The 17,859-nt window shown below is 43.3% G+C and overlaps 1 protein-coding gene across 1 annotated transcript in view; it reads left to right on the forward strand.

Annotated features, from left to right (window-relative positions):
- Positions 1-406: 406 nt before the first annotated feature.
- The window catches only part of LOC106582852 (RING1 and YY1-binding protein B), a 36,941-nt gene continuing 19,488 nt past the window's right edge, over positions 407-17,859 (forward strand). The window contains exons 1-2 of the mRNA XM_014166381.2: positions 407-572; positions 1,358-1,483. Of these exons, the coding sequence (XP_014021856.2) occupies positions 547-572; positions 1,358-1,483 (152 nt within the window). The 5' untranslated portion in view covers positions 407-546. The remainder of the gene's footprint in view (positions 573-1,357; positions 1,484-17,859) is intronic.

The following is a 17,859-nucleotide window of genomic DNA, read 5'->3' on the forward strand; positions in this document are numbered from 1 at the left end:
GATTGCTCTAGACTGCTCTGATAGCACTCAACATCCATTTTTGCATTTGGTTTATTAGTAGGCCTAGACATTTTGACTCTTACACCTGTCACGATTGAAAAGGGATGATGGGGAATAACTTTCTATGCACCTGTGTCCCAAGATGAACTCCACCAGCTACATACATCTTCAATGAGAGTAGGCATAAAATGCAATGACACCAGCTCATGCTGTGGTACTGCACAGTATGACACTCACGAAACCTGTGAATACATTGGTATTCCTACATTTCGACTATAAACCGCATCATCTCATTTCGATACAGAATATTTCGGGGAAATATATAGCGAGCTACCTGATTTCTCTTATTTCCAACCAGACTTTTAAACCGAGGCATGCGGTGATTGGGCGTCTTGGAGTCACGCGGTGTGCAGTCGCCCTGCCGCTGAATGCGAGCTTAACTGCCAGCTTTAGCAGCGGTTCTATCTGGATCCTCCGCGCACAACCTACAACAATTACTGATTATTACTGAAGACCTTTTCTTCTTTTGGAAGACAGTTCTTCACCATGGGCGACAAGAAAAGCCCTACCAGGTATTTAACCGTATACCCCAGTCCGTTTTGTGTCGATTTCGACTTGTTTTGCGATAATTCCATGGCGTTTGCGGTTGATATTCGGATGATTTCTCAAGGAGTGTTTCTCCCTTTTTTCAGTTTGTATGCCAGAGCTAGAATAGTGCACAGGCACTATGGCGGCTTCTCGCTCCCTACTCTCTACCAGTCACTCTCAGACAAAGGGAATTTTTCAGTGGATATGCCTGCCATTCTAGAAAATTATATTCAATGTCAACAGAAGTCGTTCGAAGATCAATGTCGAATGGACATTATTTGACATTCGTTTTGCTAGCTAACATGCTTAGCCCCGAACAGACATTAGGCTAAGCCGCGATACAATCGAATGTTGTAACGTTAGCTAGCTAGCTAACCGAAATTCTAGCTAGGTCGCTTGATTCTAGGGTTAGTACTATCCAGAATGCTTGGGTCATCCCTATCCTAATCTAAACTCCTACCCCAACCATAACAACCCTTACCATAACAATTTTAAACGTCAACTTCAATGGGATAGGGACGTCCCAAGGATCCCAGATAGCAAGGACCTTGATTTTAGCTAGTGACTGATCTAATCGAGAAACTCACGCTGCGTAGGTTATTCGGGATTCGAATGGATAACCTGACAGCGATTTTTTTTTCTATAATAGTTTAAGTTAGCTGATTTTTTTATTTAGGGGCTACTGTATGTCGTCAGCACTAACAACAGTCATAACCAAATTAATTATATGTAATAAACTAACTTGACTTTACATTTTTATATTTCTAAGGCCAAAAAGACAAGCTAAACCAAGTGCTGACGATGGATATTGGGACTGTAGCGTCTGCACCTTCAAGAACAGTGCAGAGGCTTTTAAATGCAGCATTTGCGATGTGAGGAAGGGCACATCCACAAGGTATGTCTGAACGGGTGTTTTACTTCTGCAGTAAAGCATCGCAATTTATTGAAATCAACATTAACTGTCTACCAATTTCCGTAGTAATGCTTTGACTTATTGATTGACGTAGGCATGTTGCATTGTGTGGCCATGCATTTCATTATTGTATGGATAGTGAGTGAATTGAGTCGTCTAGGTTTGCTGTTGGTAGCCAGAGAGGGGGATGGGGTGGGAATGAGGGACCTTACTTCATAATAGCTGTATGGAACTGCTAGAATAAAGCAGCTCCCAAGTGAATCTCTGAATTTGACATTAGTATCACCAGATTGAAACAAGACATCTGTAGCTTGAAACATCTGTTAGAATATATCACTTAGGCTACCTGTAGGATTAAACATCAGTAGTTGGCATAGCCGTGGGAAGTAGCTAGGCGTGCTGAGGTGCTGCAGCACCCCCTGAAATAATGTTTTTTTTTTTTTATATACAAATAAGTTAGTGCATTAGGCCCTTATTACTCTTGTATGAGTGGAGCATAAATACTCCTCAGCAGAGTGGGAGAAATCACCCCCCCCCCCCATTAGAAACCTTTTCTGGACTGTCACTGCAATGGGCAACTAAGATGACATCACACATTTTTTACGTGATTCCCTTTAAATGTCATGTTTACCACTCCAGCTTGAGTTCTGGGTACTGCGGATAAGTTGTCAGTGTGAGTTTACAGACACTTATCATCAGCTGCCTGATGAAATCTAGACATAGATGAAATCTAGAGATAGATGAGTCATTTGTGAGCCTGCAGAAGAGTCCCTCCATGCTCTAACCTTTCCAGCTGTGGTTTTAGAATGAGTGTTCTGCTGACACCTTTGGTCTGCCACTGGGAAAACAGTGACCGGTTTACTGCTAATCGAAATGTGTGTTGTGTACTGGGCAATTCCACATTAACGGAATTATGCTTTGACTCAGATTTTTTGTTTTAAAATGTATGCCAAGCAAAAAACATTGATTTCAAAGTTTAACAAACCATACAACTCTAAGCACAAGACCTACTTTGAACAAGTTACACAGAGAATGTCATAACACATTTACTGGAAGAACTGTGCAGTTGCAAAGTTTAGTAACAGAATTACGGTAGAATCTCACTCAGATTTTACGACATGACACCTTGAGTTTAAAAAAATATATATTTTGGATATTAAACTATAGTAGGTGAGGTGGATTTACATCTGGGAACGAAATAACGGCAATGGAATTACATCATAGGTCCCTTATCTGTACTATACAGAAATGCATTATTATGAATATCATTCTTTTCATGGTGATGTATCCTGAATAGGTACACAAAAGTACAAATATGTAATATCCTTTTGCGTATTTGGGTATTATTCTACACACTGGCTATGGTTGTAATGAGCTCCACTCCCAAGGCACAGGAGGCTGCTGAGGGGAGAACCGCACATAATAATGGCCGGAACAGAGCAAATAGAATGGCATCAAACACCTGGAAACCATGTATTTGATACTATTCCGCTCCAGTCATTACCATGAGCCCGTTTTCCCCAATTAAGGTGCCACCAACCTCCTGTGTCACAAAGACCACATTTGGTTGGTCCGGACCAGACCAATTCGGAACCAATCATGGACGTCCATGTTTCACAATTTTGGACATCACAGTGCAGCAAAGTAGATAGCCTATGTAGAATACAGTACATTATACTGTACTCTACATTTCTTATACTGTACTGTTCTCTACTGTGCTGTTAACTTGTGAAACATCTACGTCTATGATTGGTTTAGATTTGGTCTGGCCAGGGCAAGTTAACATATACTGGTACGTCACAGTGGGGGTTAGCATGCTTTATGTTAATAAGGGGATGTCATGACAAGTATGTCCAAGCCCCTTACCGTGGAGCTTTTGGCAACAGCCCAATTGCCTCTATTTGGTAAATGGAATCGCATGACATCATTGAAGTGGGTTGTCACGTTCCCATTTGATCTGAATTGTTAACCTTTGATGCAGTTGTTTGCTTGTTGTAAGCCTGGCTCTTATTGTAATGAGTACTCATTAGGCATATTTTCTCTCTGTTTGATGCAGTATGCTCTCAGCCAAATGATTCACACTTTAACAGTGTGTGTGTGTGGTAAGGGTGGTTGATATGAACTAAAGTTTATTTCACAATATTTTCTACTTTCTGGATGATAACGATATACTGTACTTTAATAAAACAAACATTTTATGAGCCCTTCAAAGTTAATAAATGAGACAATATTGCTTTTAACCCTATAAAAACAGAAAGCATTGCACTTTATTTAAGAAATTAAAACAATTCTATGGTAAACCTGTGCAAACATGAAACTTAAATATATGTGCTGTAAAATTAAATAAAACAAATATTTAAAGTATTCAGGATGTAAAGAAAACAATGTAAATGTTTTTTTTCCTGACACATAAGAAGTGCAGTCTGTTTTTTCAGCATAATACTGGACATTATGAATTCAAGTTGTAAACCTTTTCAAACTAACTTCTTCAAGCATTCACCAGACACTCTGTATGTTTCTCAGTTCAACATGTAACAATTCACTGCCTCCCTCTTCACAAGTTCTGTGCCAGGAACACCAGCCTATTGACAGTTTCTGGCTTCAAAGTTGCCTTGTGGCATGTGACCATATGAAGACGGCCATGCAATCTTCATAGACAAACATTCGCAGTAGATTGGCCTTACTGAAGAGCTCAGTGACTTTCAACGTGGCACCGTCATAGGATGCCACATGTCCAACAAGCCAGTTCGTCAAATTTCTTCCCTGCTAGAGATACCCCGGTCAACTGTAATTGCTGTTATTGTGAAGTGGAAAAGTTTAGGAGCAACAACGGCTCAGCTGCAAAGTGGTAGGCCACACAAGCTCACAGAACGGGACCAGTGAGTGCTGAAGTGCGTAAAAAATCGCCTGTACTCGGTTGAAACACTCAGTTCCAAACTGCCTCTGGAAGCAACGTCAGCACAATAACTGTTCGTAGGAAGCTTCGTGAAATGGGTTTCCATGGCCGAGCAGCCGCACACAGGCCTAAGATCACATGCGCAAGGCCAAGCGTCAGCTGGCGTGGTGTGTAAAGCTCACCACCATTGGACTCTGGAGCAGTGGAAACGCATTCTCTGGAGTGATGAATCACGCTTCACCATCTGGTGGACGAATCTGGGTTTGGTGGATATCAGGAGAACGCTACCTGACCCAATGCCAACTGTAAAGTTTGGTGGAGGAGAAATAATGATCTTGGGCAGTTTTTCATGGTTTGGCTAGGCCCTTTAGTTCCAGTGAAGGGAAATCTTAACGCTACAGCATACAATTACATTCTAGACAATTCTGTGTTTCCAACTTTGTGGCAACAGTTTGGGGAAGGCCCTTTCTTGTTTCAGCATGACAATGCTCCCTGTGCACAAAGCGAGGTCCATACAGGAATGGTTTGTCGAGATCGGTGTGGAAGAAATTGACTGGCCTGCACAGGGCCTTGACCTCAACCCCATCAAACACCTTAAGGATGAATTGGAATGCCGACTGCGAACCAGGCCTAATCTAAGTAAGGTCATTGAATCTAATAAGGTGAAGGGGCATCATATTGTTTTAGCTTTCTGCCATGTTTGAGAAGTCAAAGCCCTTTGCATGAGTTATCTGTACAGCTGCCATTGCTATGTTGATTTCCTTCATTTTTTTCCCTCCTCTCTGTTCTCGGCCCACCTGCTCCTCCCCCCTCTTCTCCGAGCAGAGCAGACTCCACACAGACACAGCGTGTTGACACAGATGGGGTTAGTTATACAAATCTTTGGTGTAGACATGTTGCTCGAGAGCCAGTACTGCATGCGTAGAAACTCTCTCGTTCTCATTCGCTTGTAATTGTCCAAACTCACCAAAAATGACATTCGGTAGCTTCTACCTATATATGTAAAACTTTGTGAGCTGGATTGGCTGTCTTTGCAATTTATCACATTTAGCTAGCAGGCTCCATGGAAATTCGCTATTACTTGTGCTAATTTTGTTAGCATTCTGGTAATAGACACCCAATTGGGTTTTTGCAAAAAAATTGGACAGTTGCATGTGTACTAAACTGGTAATAATGTATCTCCTGGGGTGAGAGAAGGATGGTATGACGATATGAAAACCAGGATACTACCCAAACCTACTCCTGACCAGGCCCAGTCTCTGGGATTTGAAAGAAGAAGCAACAGTGCAAGAGAGGCAGATGAGCCGGCATTCCAGACGAGACTACTTTGATGAGACTACTATACCCTACGTTCTATTGCCAAACGTACAGTCACTAGAGAACAAACTGGACGAGCTCTGTTCGATAGTATCCTATCAACGGGATCTAAAGAAATGTAATATTCTATGTTTATCGGAGTCGTGGCTGAACAAGAACATGGCTAACATACATCTAGCTGTTTTTCCATGCATCGTCAAGACCGCTCGGCAGCCTCGGGTAGGACGAAGAGGGGAGGGGTGTGTATCTTTAACAGCTGGTGCGTGATCTCTGTTAAAGGGTAGGTAGCATAAACGTAGCATATATATTTGCATTAGTATAGACCTCAAGTCTTAATGCAAAGTCACACTTCAGTTTTCTATTGTTTGAGTTATTACATAAAGCTGATCAGAATGCCGAAGTCATGTCGGAAAATATTCTTCCGTAAGGTGATGTTTTATGGAGGACCCGGCAAGCCAGCCTGTCTTCTATAATGTAAACTCCAACAGAAATAACTTCAAATTAAACCAAATCGTTTGTGGTCCTGAATACTGGTTTCAGTGTAATTTTCAGGCAACTTACAAGCAATTACTTAATGAATTTATTGTTACAAACCAACTTGCAAGGTTAATAGCCAACTAGCCTGCTAACATTAGCCCTACTTGCCTGCTAGTGTTATGTTAGCACTACACGAGTCAGCCAGTTGCTATCAACACCTAGCTTACAGCTACATTAAAGTAAACCAGAGTTTTGGAAATGCATAACTATTTTTGGATCTGAGTTAGCTACCCAAAGCCAGGAGGAGGCGGGTACTTCACTGGCTGATGGAGAGTCTCAGGGAAATCCCAAATAGATAGCTGACGGATATCTGGAATCTATTGCGTTAGCACTAAGCCAAGGTGGAAAAGGTTACAAAACTCCTATAGTGTACTAAACAGGGAATATGCTGAAAAGTTGACAAAACAAAAAGGAGAACAGACGAGGTACTACAAAATTAGATTTTCTCTATCGATTTGAGCCCACGGGAAGAAGGCACCAGGGCCTGCCATGCTGACGGGTTCCAAATAGATAACAAAGCCACAAAGTCTGTGAAGAGCATGCTTCATGGCCGCATGTGCCCCATCAACTTCTTGTTTACATCACACTTCCTGAGATTGGTGGATTGTAGCTCACCACCGCCAACACTTGGTTTGGAATGTAATTAAATGCTGTCATCGCTAGTGGCTAACGTTAGCCAGCTTGAGATAGCTGCTCAGTAGCACAGAGCAGATCCTCCACTTGATGTTGAGAAATAGTGCATTGTGGGTAGTTTAGAAGATATCCGGAAATAAGTTAAGTTAATATTGAATTTGTAACAACTTTTTGCATGTATAGGTAACCAGATTGTGACTACACTGTGTTGCGTGTTTCCTACCCTTTAAGGAAGCATCAAGTTTTTGCTTGCCTGAGTTAGAATACCTCATGACAAGCTGCAGACCAAACTATTTATCTACACTGCTCAAAAAAATAAAGGGAACACTTAAACAACATGTCCTAGATCTGAATGAAAGAAATAATCTTATTAAATACTTCTTTCTTTACATAGTTGAATGTGCTGACAACAAAATCACACAAATAAACTTTGGAAATCCAATTTATCAACCCATGGAGGTCTGGATTTGGAGTCACACTCAAAATTAAAGTGGAAAACCACACTACAGGCTGATCCAACTTTGATGTAATGTCCTTAAAACAAGTCAAAATGAGGCTCAGTAGTGTGTGTGTGTGGCCTCCACGTGCCTGTATGACCTCCCTACAACGCCTGGGCATGCTCCTGATGAGGTGGCGGATGGTCTCCTGAGGGATCTCCTCCCAGACCTGGACTAAAGCATCCGCCAACTCCTGGACAGTCTGTGGCGTTGGTGGATGGAGCGAGACATGATGTCCCAGATGTGCTCAATTGGATTCAGGTCTGGGGAACGGGCGGGCCAGTCCATAGCATCAATGCCTTCCTCTTGCAGGAACTGCTGACACACTCCAGCCACATGAGGTCTAGCATTGTCTTGCATTAGGAGGAACCCAGGGCCAACCGCACCAGCATATGGTCTCACAAGGGGTCTGAGGATCTCATCTCGGTACCTAATGGCAGTCAGGCTACCTCTGGCGAGCACATGGAGGGCTGTGCGGCCCCCCCAAAGAAATGCCACCCCACACCATGACTGACCCACCGCCAAACCGGTCATGCTGGAGGATGTTGCAGGCAGCAGAACGTTCTCCACGGCGTCTCCAGACTCTGTCATGTCTGTCACATGTGCTCAGTGTGAACCTGCTTCATCTGTGAAGAGCACAGGGCGCCAGTGGCGAATTTGCCAATCTTGGTGTTCTCTGGCAAATGCCAAAAGTCCTGCACGGTATTGGGCTGTAAGCACAACCCCCACCTGTGGACGTCGGGCCCTCATACCACCCTCATGGAGTCTGTTTCTGACCGTTTGAGCAGACACATGCACATTTGTGGCCTGCTGGAGGTCATTTTGCAGGGCTCTGGCAGTGCTCCTCCTTGCACAAAGGCGGAGGTAGCGGTCCTGCTGCTGGGTTGTTGCCCTCCTACGGCCTCCTCCACGTCTCCTGATGTACTGGCCTGTCTCCTGGTAGCGCCTCCATGCTCTGGACACTACGCTGACAGACACCGCAAACCTTCTTGCCACAGCTCGCATTGATGTGCCATCCTGGATGAGCTGCACTACCTGAGCCACTTGTTTGGGTTGTAGACTCCGTGTCATGCTACCACTAGAGTGAAAGCACCGCCAGCATTCAAAAGTGACCAAAACATCAGCCAGGAAGCATAGGAACTGAGAAGTGGTCTGTGGTCCCCACCTGCAGAACCACTCCTTTATTGGGTGTGTCTTGCTTATTGCCTATAATTTCCACCTGTTGTCTATTCCATTTGCACAGCAGCATGTGAAATTTATTGTCAATCAGTGTTGCTTCCTTAAGTGGACATTTTGATTTCACAGAAGTGTGATTGACTTGGAGTTACATTGTGTTGTTTAAGTGTTCCCTTTATTTTCTGAGCAGTATATCTTTTTTGTAGTTTTCTATTTACCACCACAAACCGGCGCTGGCACTGAGACCACACTCAACGAGCTGTGTAGGGCCATAAGCAAACAAAATGTACATCCAGAAGCGGCGCTTCTCATGTCCGGTGATTTTAATGCAGGGAAACTGATCCGTTTCACAACATTTTCTACATTTACATAATTTAGCAGAGGCTCTTATCCGGAGCGACTTACAGTAGTGAGTGCATACATTTTCATACTTTTTTCGTACTGGTCCCCTGTGGGAATTGAACCCACAACCCTAGCGTTGCAAGCGCCATGCTCTACCAACTGAGGGACCAGCATGAAAGGCTCGCCCTTCCTTTGGCAAATCTGACCATAACTCTGTCCTCCTGATTCCTGCTTACAAGCAAAAATTAAATGCCTTTTTTGCTCGCTTTGCAGCAAGCAACACTGGACCATGCATGAGATCACCAGCTGTTGCAGATGACTGTGTGATCTCGCTCTCCCTAATCAAGGTTAACATTCACGAAGTCGCGGGGACAGACGGATTACCAGGATGCGTGCTCAGAGAATGCGCTGACCAGCTGGCAAGTGTCTTCATGGACATTTTCAACCTCTCCCTGACCCCGTCTGTAATACCTACATGTTTCAAGCAGACCACCATAGTCCCTGTGCCCAAGAATGCTAACATAACCTGTCTAAATCACTACCACCCCTTATCACTCAGATCTGTAGCCAAGGTTGGTCATGGCTCACGTCAACACCATCATCCCAGACATCCTGGACCCACTCCAATTCACATACTGCCTCAACAGATACTCGGATGACACAATCTCTATTGCACTCCACACTACCCTCTCCCGCCTGGACAAGAGGAAAACCTATGTGAGAATACTGTTCATTGACTACAGCTCAGCGTTCAACACCATAGTGCCCTCCAAGCTCATCACTATGCTCAGGACCCTGGGACTGAACCCCTTCCTCTGCAACTGGATCCTGGACTTCCTGACGGGCCGTCCCCCAGGTGGCGAGGCTAGGCAACATCTGCCACGCTTTATTGTCCTACACAGTTACAAACAACTCCATTCAGAATATAAAGTAGCAGCCGACATTTTAATTCCATCTTCCTCCATTGATTAGATACAATGTATATACAAAAGTAGGTGGACACTCCTTCATATTAGTGGATTCGGCTATTTCAGCCACACCCATTGCTGACAGGTGTATAAAATCGACCACACAGCCATGCAATCTCCGTAGACAAACATTGGCAGTAGAATGATCTCACTGAAGAACTGAGTGACTTTCAACATGGCACCGTCATAGGATGCCACCTTTCTAACAAGTCAGTTCGTAACATTTCTGCCCTGCTAAAGCTGCCCCGGTCAACTGTAAGTGCTGTTATTGTGAAGTGGAAATGTCTAGGAGCAACAACGGCTCAGCCGCGAAGTGGTAGGCCAACCAAGCTCACAGAACAGGACCGCCAAGTGCAGAAGCGCGTAGCACATAAAAATTCTCTGTACTCGGTTACAACACTCACTACGAGTTCCAAACTGCCTCTGGAAACAACGTCAGCACAAGAACTGTTCATCGGGTGCTTCATGAAATGGGTTTCCATGGCCGAGCAGCCGCGACAAGCCTAAGATCACAATGCGCAATGCGAAGCGTCGGCTGGAGTGGTGTAAAGCTAGCCGCCAGTGGAATCTGGAGCAATGGAAATGCGTTCTCTGGTGTGATGAATCACGCTTCACCATCTGGCAGTCCGACGGACAAAACTCTAACTGCCCCAATGCATAGTGCCAACTGTAAAGTTTGGAGGATCTTAATGCTAAAGCATCCAATTACATTCTAGACGATTCTGTACTTTCAACATTGGTAACAGTTTGGAGAAGGCCCTTTCCTGTTTCAGCATGACAGTACCCACCCCCCCCCACAAAGCGAGGTCCACACACAAATGGGTTGTTGAGATCGGTGTGGAAGAACTTGTCTGGCCTGCACAGAGCCCTGACCTCAACTCCATCAAATGCCTTTAGTATGAATTGGAACGCCGGCTGCGAGCCAGGCCTAATTGCCAAACATCAGTGCCCGACCTCACTAATGCTCTTGTGGCTGAATGGAAGCAATGTTCCAACATCTAGTGGAAAGCCTTCCCAGAAGAGTGGAGGCTGTTATAGCAGCAAAGGGGGACCAACTCCATATTAATGCCCATGATTTTGGAATGAGATGTTTGATGAGCAGGTGTCCACATACTTTTGGTCATGTAGTGTTTTTTTGCCCCACATGGAGGATCTATGACTAGCCTAATGTCGCTTTGATGATTTATGATTGGCCAACAACAAACTACATGCGGCACTCTCGTGAAAAGCACAGAGCAGCAGCATAAATTATACAAATTCTCTCTACTGCAGCAGGTGCATTCGGCTCTGTATTGGTCCCTCTTGGTCAAGTCAGTTAAAATTACTCATACCCGTGACCATTAAATCAGGGTCCTGGATCTGGTCTCGGGTATTCGGGTACAGCTGAATCCGTGAAGACCTCCTAGTGCTAACATGTGCTACAGAAGCAATATCAACATGCATGGGGAGATCCAACTCTCACCCAATCCCACACAATGCCCAAGTAGGCTAAATTTGTGCACTGCCACTGCACTCACTTTGGTTCTCTAACAAGAAAGCACTGTGTGTTTTGTGACCTGACCTCCCGAGTTCTGCTGTTAATAGTTGGAGTACATTTTTGAAGCGTTCTTATACTGGAAGAGGCCCATCTTGAGTATCTTTGCGTTAGCAGCATACGCCTGACAGCAGTGATCAGCTATCATATTCGAAAGTAGCCAGCACATGAAACCAATCAGTGCTAGATTGTGACATCTTGCTGCTGGATCAGCACAGTTTTCTTGATGGCTGTGCTTGTTGGTATGCTGCACCTTGAGCTGCTCCAGGTCCTGGCGGGGCCTTTTTAACATTTTTATTTTTTAAATTTGATTTAACTTTTATTTAACTAGGCAAGTCAGTTAAGAACAAATTCTTATTTTCAACATGTAATGTTGATTACTTGATTAATGGTCGGAATCAACTTGATTAATGGTCGGGTATCAGGGGCTAATGCTCTTTGGTTGTTGTGGCGTGATGCCTCAGGCTGTGGTTTTGGGGGACGTGACGTTCCTTGTTGATTGTTGCTTGCCACTTTGTTCCAGACATGTTTATGCAGAGGTAGGATTTTTGGCTCACTGCTGTGCGTCACGCTGGTGATTTATCACATTCCAAACCAAATTATTAGAATTGCGTAAACTCGGCTACTGTTTGGTATGCAGACTGCAACCTGTTGACGCTTCACATCGACATTTTGATGTCCAGATGTTTGAGTGTTTCAGTTTAGTGTGATGGTGTTAAACTGAGGTTTGCAGTAGCACTCACTCAACTTGCACATTCACAAATGTTCTGCTTTGCAAAAATATGCTTCACCTAAGTGGAGGGAATGGGAGGCATGTATTGCTCTATTTTAGTGTAGCCTCACAATGGACAGGGACATTTATGGTAATTGAATTATAAGTCTTCGGCCTACTTGAATATTTACATCCTCTTTGTGACTGCTTTGATTGGGTCACACTGAAAGCAATAATAGCCTACAGTGTGCGTGCGTGCTTGCATGCGCGTCTGTTAAAATGATGGAATAGAGTCATTTAGGGCGATATGGCCAAAATCTCATGTCCCGATAGGTCATTTCATATCATGATATAGCACATTTTATGTAAATTCAATGAATAAATAGTTTATATAAAATGATCACATGTAAAGGCCTATTTCTTATTACATGTTGAATTAACAAATAAAAGGTTCTTACACACTCGATTATTTCTCCTTTTATTTAGAACCTTTGTGCAAATTTTAAATTAAGCGTGTACTTTTTTCCCACGCTTTGAACCTCGCGGCTTAAACAATGACGTGGCTAATATGGATTTTTCCCGCTTTACATTTTTTTTCTTCCAAAAAAACACATTCTGTGACGTGCTCAGTTTTTTTGGCGGCATGAAGCTTTCATTAGACCAATGAAATTGCTGAACGGGTTAAGGTCAAACAGTGACGAGAGCGACAATGAAAACGATCCAATATCGGATGAAGCAATTCTGAGGCTATTCAACTCTGACACCGAAGGAGATGACTTCAGTGGTTTCAGTGCACAGGAGGAGGAAGATGGTGACCGATGACTTTCTTGGTAGGCTACTGTTTACTGCAAATGTTTTATTTTTTGTTACAAGCCGTGCTTCGTTAAAGCCTATATATTTTTGTTACAAGCCGTGCTTCGTTAAAGCCTGTGTAAAGTTCATTTGTTTCAATGTACCGGTAGGCACCTACGGCTTATTTATGTTCAAAATAAGATTTTCTTTTTTAAATTCAGTGGGTGCGGCTTATATTCAGGTGCACTCAATAGTCCGGAAATTACGGTAATAAAATAATGTATAAAATCGAAACGGGTAAATAGAAAACACTTCAATTATAATTGCAAACAACATAAATATAGGTCTAAAATATATAGTTTTTGTGGGGGGTGCGGCTTGCCTGTTGCATGTTATTTTGGCATTAATACGTGTCGCATATCAATTTGCATTTGGTACCTTGGGTCGAGTGTTAGCACCAACCCCCGTTTCTCCACCGTGTAAATTGGGGCCATGTTTTTGCAGATGTAAGCTGTAACGGCAGCTGTTAACTCCTTCCGTCTTTTGTGATTCTTTGCCATATGGTGTGCCGCGGGCAAAAGCCTCTTGCAACGTCTGAGTCGGGGGTTTGTTTTGAGCACTTGACTGTACTTTTTAGTTTCTCATCCGTAGACTTTCTCCGTACTGTTTCACATGATTCTTGCGTCGGGACCGGCCTGCGGCATATTTTGCAGAGGACGGTTTTCTGGTCCGTGTCAGACTTTTCATACCCAAATCACGTCCATGTGACCGAAGTGGCCACTCTTTCAGGTACGAGCTCTGTGTCACATTCACTGTCCTCCATGTTTGTTTGTGTTGCAAATTTCTTTCCAATTGATGAAAAATATTGCCGTAAAGAGTGTGATTTGTGACACAACGAAATAAACGATAGAAAAACGTCTATCGTTTCATATTATGCTCTATCGTCACACGATATATATCATCATATCGCCCGGCCATTGTCATTATAATCTGTGGATTTTACCGCTGTCACATTAACACAAATTGTCAAGGCTAATGGAATTACTTAAGAAGGACGTGCTTGCAAACTCCATTTGTATTTGTAAAGGCTTATGCTTATCAATCATTATCAGCATCTGCATTAATCCTTAAGCATGAGCAGGTAGGCCCTAATCTAAATGTGTTAATTGGCAGATTTCAGAGTTCTTAATTACTTCATGAGATTTGAGAGAATGTGAGTGATTTTGAAATACAATGGCCCATTTGGCAATCTGACAAATGGAGAAACGTTGAGAGAACGAGCTGTTGAATTGAACTTGTCCTCAGAGGATGGACGGCGGGAGCGAGCAAACGAGACTGCGAGAGAGACGTGTAGAGTGACAGAGTGGGGAGGCAAAGTAGCCGGGAGAAGAACCGAGAGCAGAGGGTACGGGGGACAAGGGGAATCAAGGGGGTGCGGGGGGACAAGGAGAATCAAGGGGGTACGGGGGGACAAGGAGAATCAAGGGGGGTGCGGGGGGACAAGGAGAATCAAGGGGGTACGGGGGGGACAAGGAGAATCAAGGGGGTACGGGGGGACAAGGGGAATCAAGGGGGGACGGGGGGGACAAGGGGAATCACGGGGGGACGGCCGGAATCGGGGGGGACAAGGGGAATCAAGGGGGTACGGGGGGACAAGGGGAATCAGGAGGGTACGGGGGGACAAGGGGAAGCATACGGGATACTGGAGTGGCTGGGCCCGGTCGTGCTGTGACGGGGATGAAGGAAGGGGGGGCTGCTGGGCGTGATGGACTGTGGAGGGGGGATGTGTTCACTCAGCCAAGAGTCTCCTGGGGGATGACAGAATGGTGCACATAATTACCCAGGGAGCTAAGGGAAGGAAAGAGCTGGGCTGGCCCTCACACATGCCTCTTTCCACCATGGCCATCCCTCTGGATCACAACTCCATCCGTGTCTGTCACAACACGAGACTGGGAAAGAAACAGCTCAGCGGTAGTGTCATCTGGGGAAAATATATATATATATTTTTATTTTATTTTATTTAACCTTTTATTTAACTAGGCAAGTTAAAAATGTATTGTCTTTTTATTCAGGTAAGATTGTGACATGATAGTCTTCTGTGTATATAATATTTTGTAATTTGGAGTCTGGCTCAGTGGTATTTCCATCAAAGCAAATTTGTGACGTCGTCAATGTTCCCTGTAATTCTTTGGGGCACTGAGCAAAGTGTAGGTTTTGTGAACGGAAACTTGAATGTTCTTAGAATTTTGCAGTGAGGCTGTACCCTTAGTTTTAGACAGTAGCCAATAGGCTATTGTGACGATTTGAGAATAATGTAGGACTACCAACAAAACCAATGGAGCAAATCCCATAACATTTTAACTTGGAAATAGCTTTTGATTTCTATGATATAGCCTACAGTAGCCTATATGTGGTGTTCAATGCAGGCCTACATTGCATGAGACTTTTTAAAAACATTTTTACATTATGAAGGGCTTGACATGAATTAATGATTTTTTTTAACTTGTCTGTAACACCATGGGCCAAATGGGTGACTGTAAATTGCTTTGTACCTTGTTGTATGATGCAAGAAATCACTTTACAAAATACAATTAATTATTATTACCATATAGTGAATTAGACAATGTAGGCTACCCCTCTGCCTATAGGCTTGAATATGCAAATAAGCCAGTCTTAAAATACAACACTGCCTCTTTAATTAAGACATCAGCTTTTTACATAACTGGCTTTTCAAAGACCGCTTGAAATGTAGCCTACATGTTTTGTGCTCTTGTAGGAAGCAGTAACTTCCCATTACTGACCTATACTTATCTATAACTGGGCTAATAACTCGTTAGCAAATAATAACAAATAATAACAAATGCTGGTGATTGAAAGACCCCTAGTGTGCTACAGTGGTTCCTCCTTTAAAAGTTGCGAGCTTGCACTGCGGGACTTGGAGGTGCCCAGCGTCATGGCTTCATTGCTCCAGACCACCACAAGGGGGAGTTAGAGCACTCCTTATGCATTTGGGTCCCAAGGTTTTATTGACAAATCATATCGAGTGGTTCCAATGATGAATTTTGACGTGAGCCACCCTTGCCTTGTGGCGTTCTTCAACAAAGATGGCTGACAAAACATTACGGTGGAACCAGATGTAAGTTGTTATAACGTCATAACAAGTCAAGCAAAAATTGACTATGCAGAGACAAACGTTTGTGCATATTTTTTTGTCATAAAGCTAATTCACGAAAATTGCTATTTTAGCAAGTTATCTGACTAGCTAACATTAGACAGCTTGCTAGTGTTAGGAGAATTCATTTGTAATTCGTGTTGTTTAATGTTTTCGGGACTCCTGAGAACCAGCAAACCAGGCTGTCATCTTGTGAAACCGTGGATGTAAAGAATCTAGCTAGCTAAAGCATTTACTGCACATTGAATGTACAATTGTGTAAGCTTGCCTTGCAATGCAGCTAAAGTAACATAGCTAGCTAACTATTTATTTGCTTATTGTGTAGTAAAGGATAAAAATAACTGTATGCCTATGGATGTGTAGCTAGCTACAGTATGTAGCTGATCTGTGTATGGACCCTAAAACGTTAGGTTCTGAACTAATATTCATACCAATCTGTGAACCTCAGCGATCATAGTTGTATCAACTTCAAGTCTGAATGGCATTAATGAAGCCTGTGGATAGAGTAGAATATAATAACTTTATTGTGCCAAGGATGCAAGTCCTATATACACATGTACTGTATTTATTACCACGTATGAGATTCCCACATTGAATATATTCACTGATCATGTATTCTTCCTTGGCAAATAAAGGTGCGGTTCAGGTATGAATCTCTGAGATCCCTCAGGAGACCATCCGCCACCTCCATCAGGAGCATGCCCAGGCGTTGTAGGGAGGTCATACAGGCACTTGGAGGCCACACACACACTACTGAGCCTCATTTTGACTTGTTTTAAGGACATTACATCAAAGTTGGATCAGCCTGTAGTGTGGTTTTCCACTTTAATTTTGAGTGTGACTCCAAATCCAGACCTCCATGGGTTGATAAATTTCCATTGATTATTTTTGTGTGATTTTGTTGTCAGCACATTCAACTATGTAAAGAAAAAAGTATTTAATAAGATTATTTCTTTCATTCAGATCTAGAATGTGTTGTTTAAGTGTTCCCTTTATTTTTTTGAGCAGTGTATATATAGGGCAAACTAAGGGTGAACTCGGTGAAGTTCAATCTCTTGGGTCTTCTCTGCGCTGTTTGACATTTCTTCTGTGCGGCAGTCCTGGAGGTGCGCGGCCACGTAAGCACGCAGCTTAGAGTGAACATTGGAAATCACCCAATTATAGCAGTTCGTGTAGTGTTTATTCACTAGCATTATGCAGTGTCAGGATAAAGGTTTCTCTGATTGTATTTAGGTTATGTTTGTTTTGTTCTCTTTTGTATAGTTTACGGTGTTTTCGGGAAGTATATTCAGACGCCTTTCCCACTTTTTTTTTCTCTCAATCTACACACTATACCCCAATGATATTTTGCAAATATATTAAAATTAAAAACGTGTTCAGACCCCCTTTGCTATGAGACTTGAAATTGAGCTCGGGTGCATCTCGTTTCCATCCTTGATGTTTCTAGAACTTGATTGGATCCCAACGGTGATAAATTCAATTGATTGGACATGATTTGGAAAGGCACACACCTGTCTAATATAAGGGCCCACAGTTGACAGTGCATGTCAGAGCAAAACCAAGTCATGAGATCGAAGGAATTGTCCGTAGAGCTCCGAGACAGGATAGTGTCGAGGCACAGATCTGGGGATGGGTACCAAAAACATTATGTAGCATTGAAGGAACACAGTGACCTCCATCATTCTTAAATGGAAGAAGTTTGGAATCTCCAAGACTATTCCTAGAGCTGGCCGCCCGGCCAAACTGAGCAATCGGGGGAGAAGGGCCTTGGTCAGGGAGGTG

The sequence above is a fragment of the Salmo salar genome, chromosome ssa22 (genome assembly GCF_905237065.1).
Source record: "Salmo salar chromosome ssa22, Ssal_v3.1, whole genome shotgun sequence".
NCBI lineage: Eukaryota > Metazoa > Chordata > Actinopteri > Salmoniformes > Salmonidae > Salmo > Salmo salar.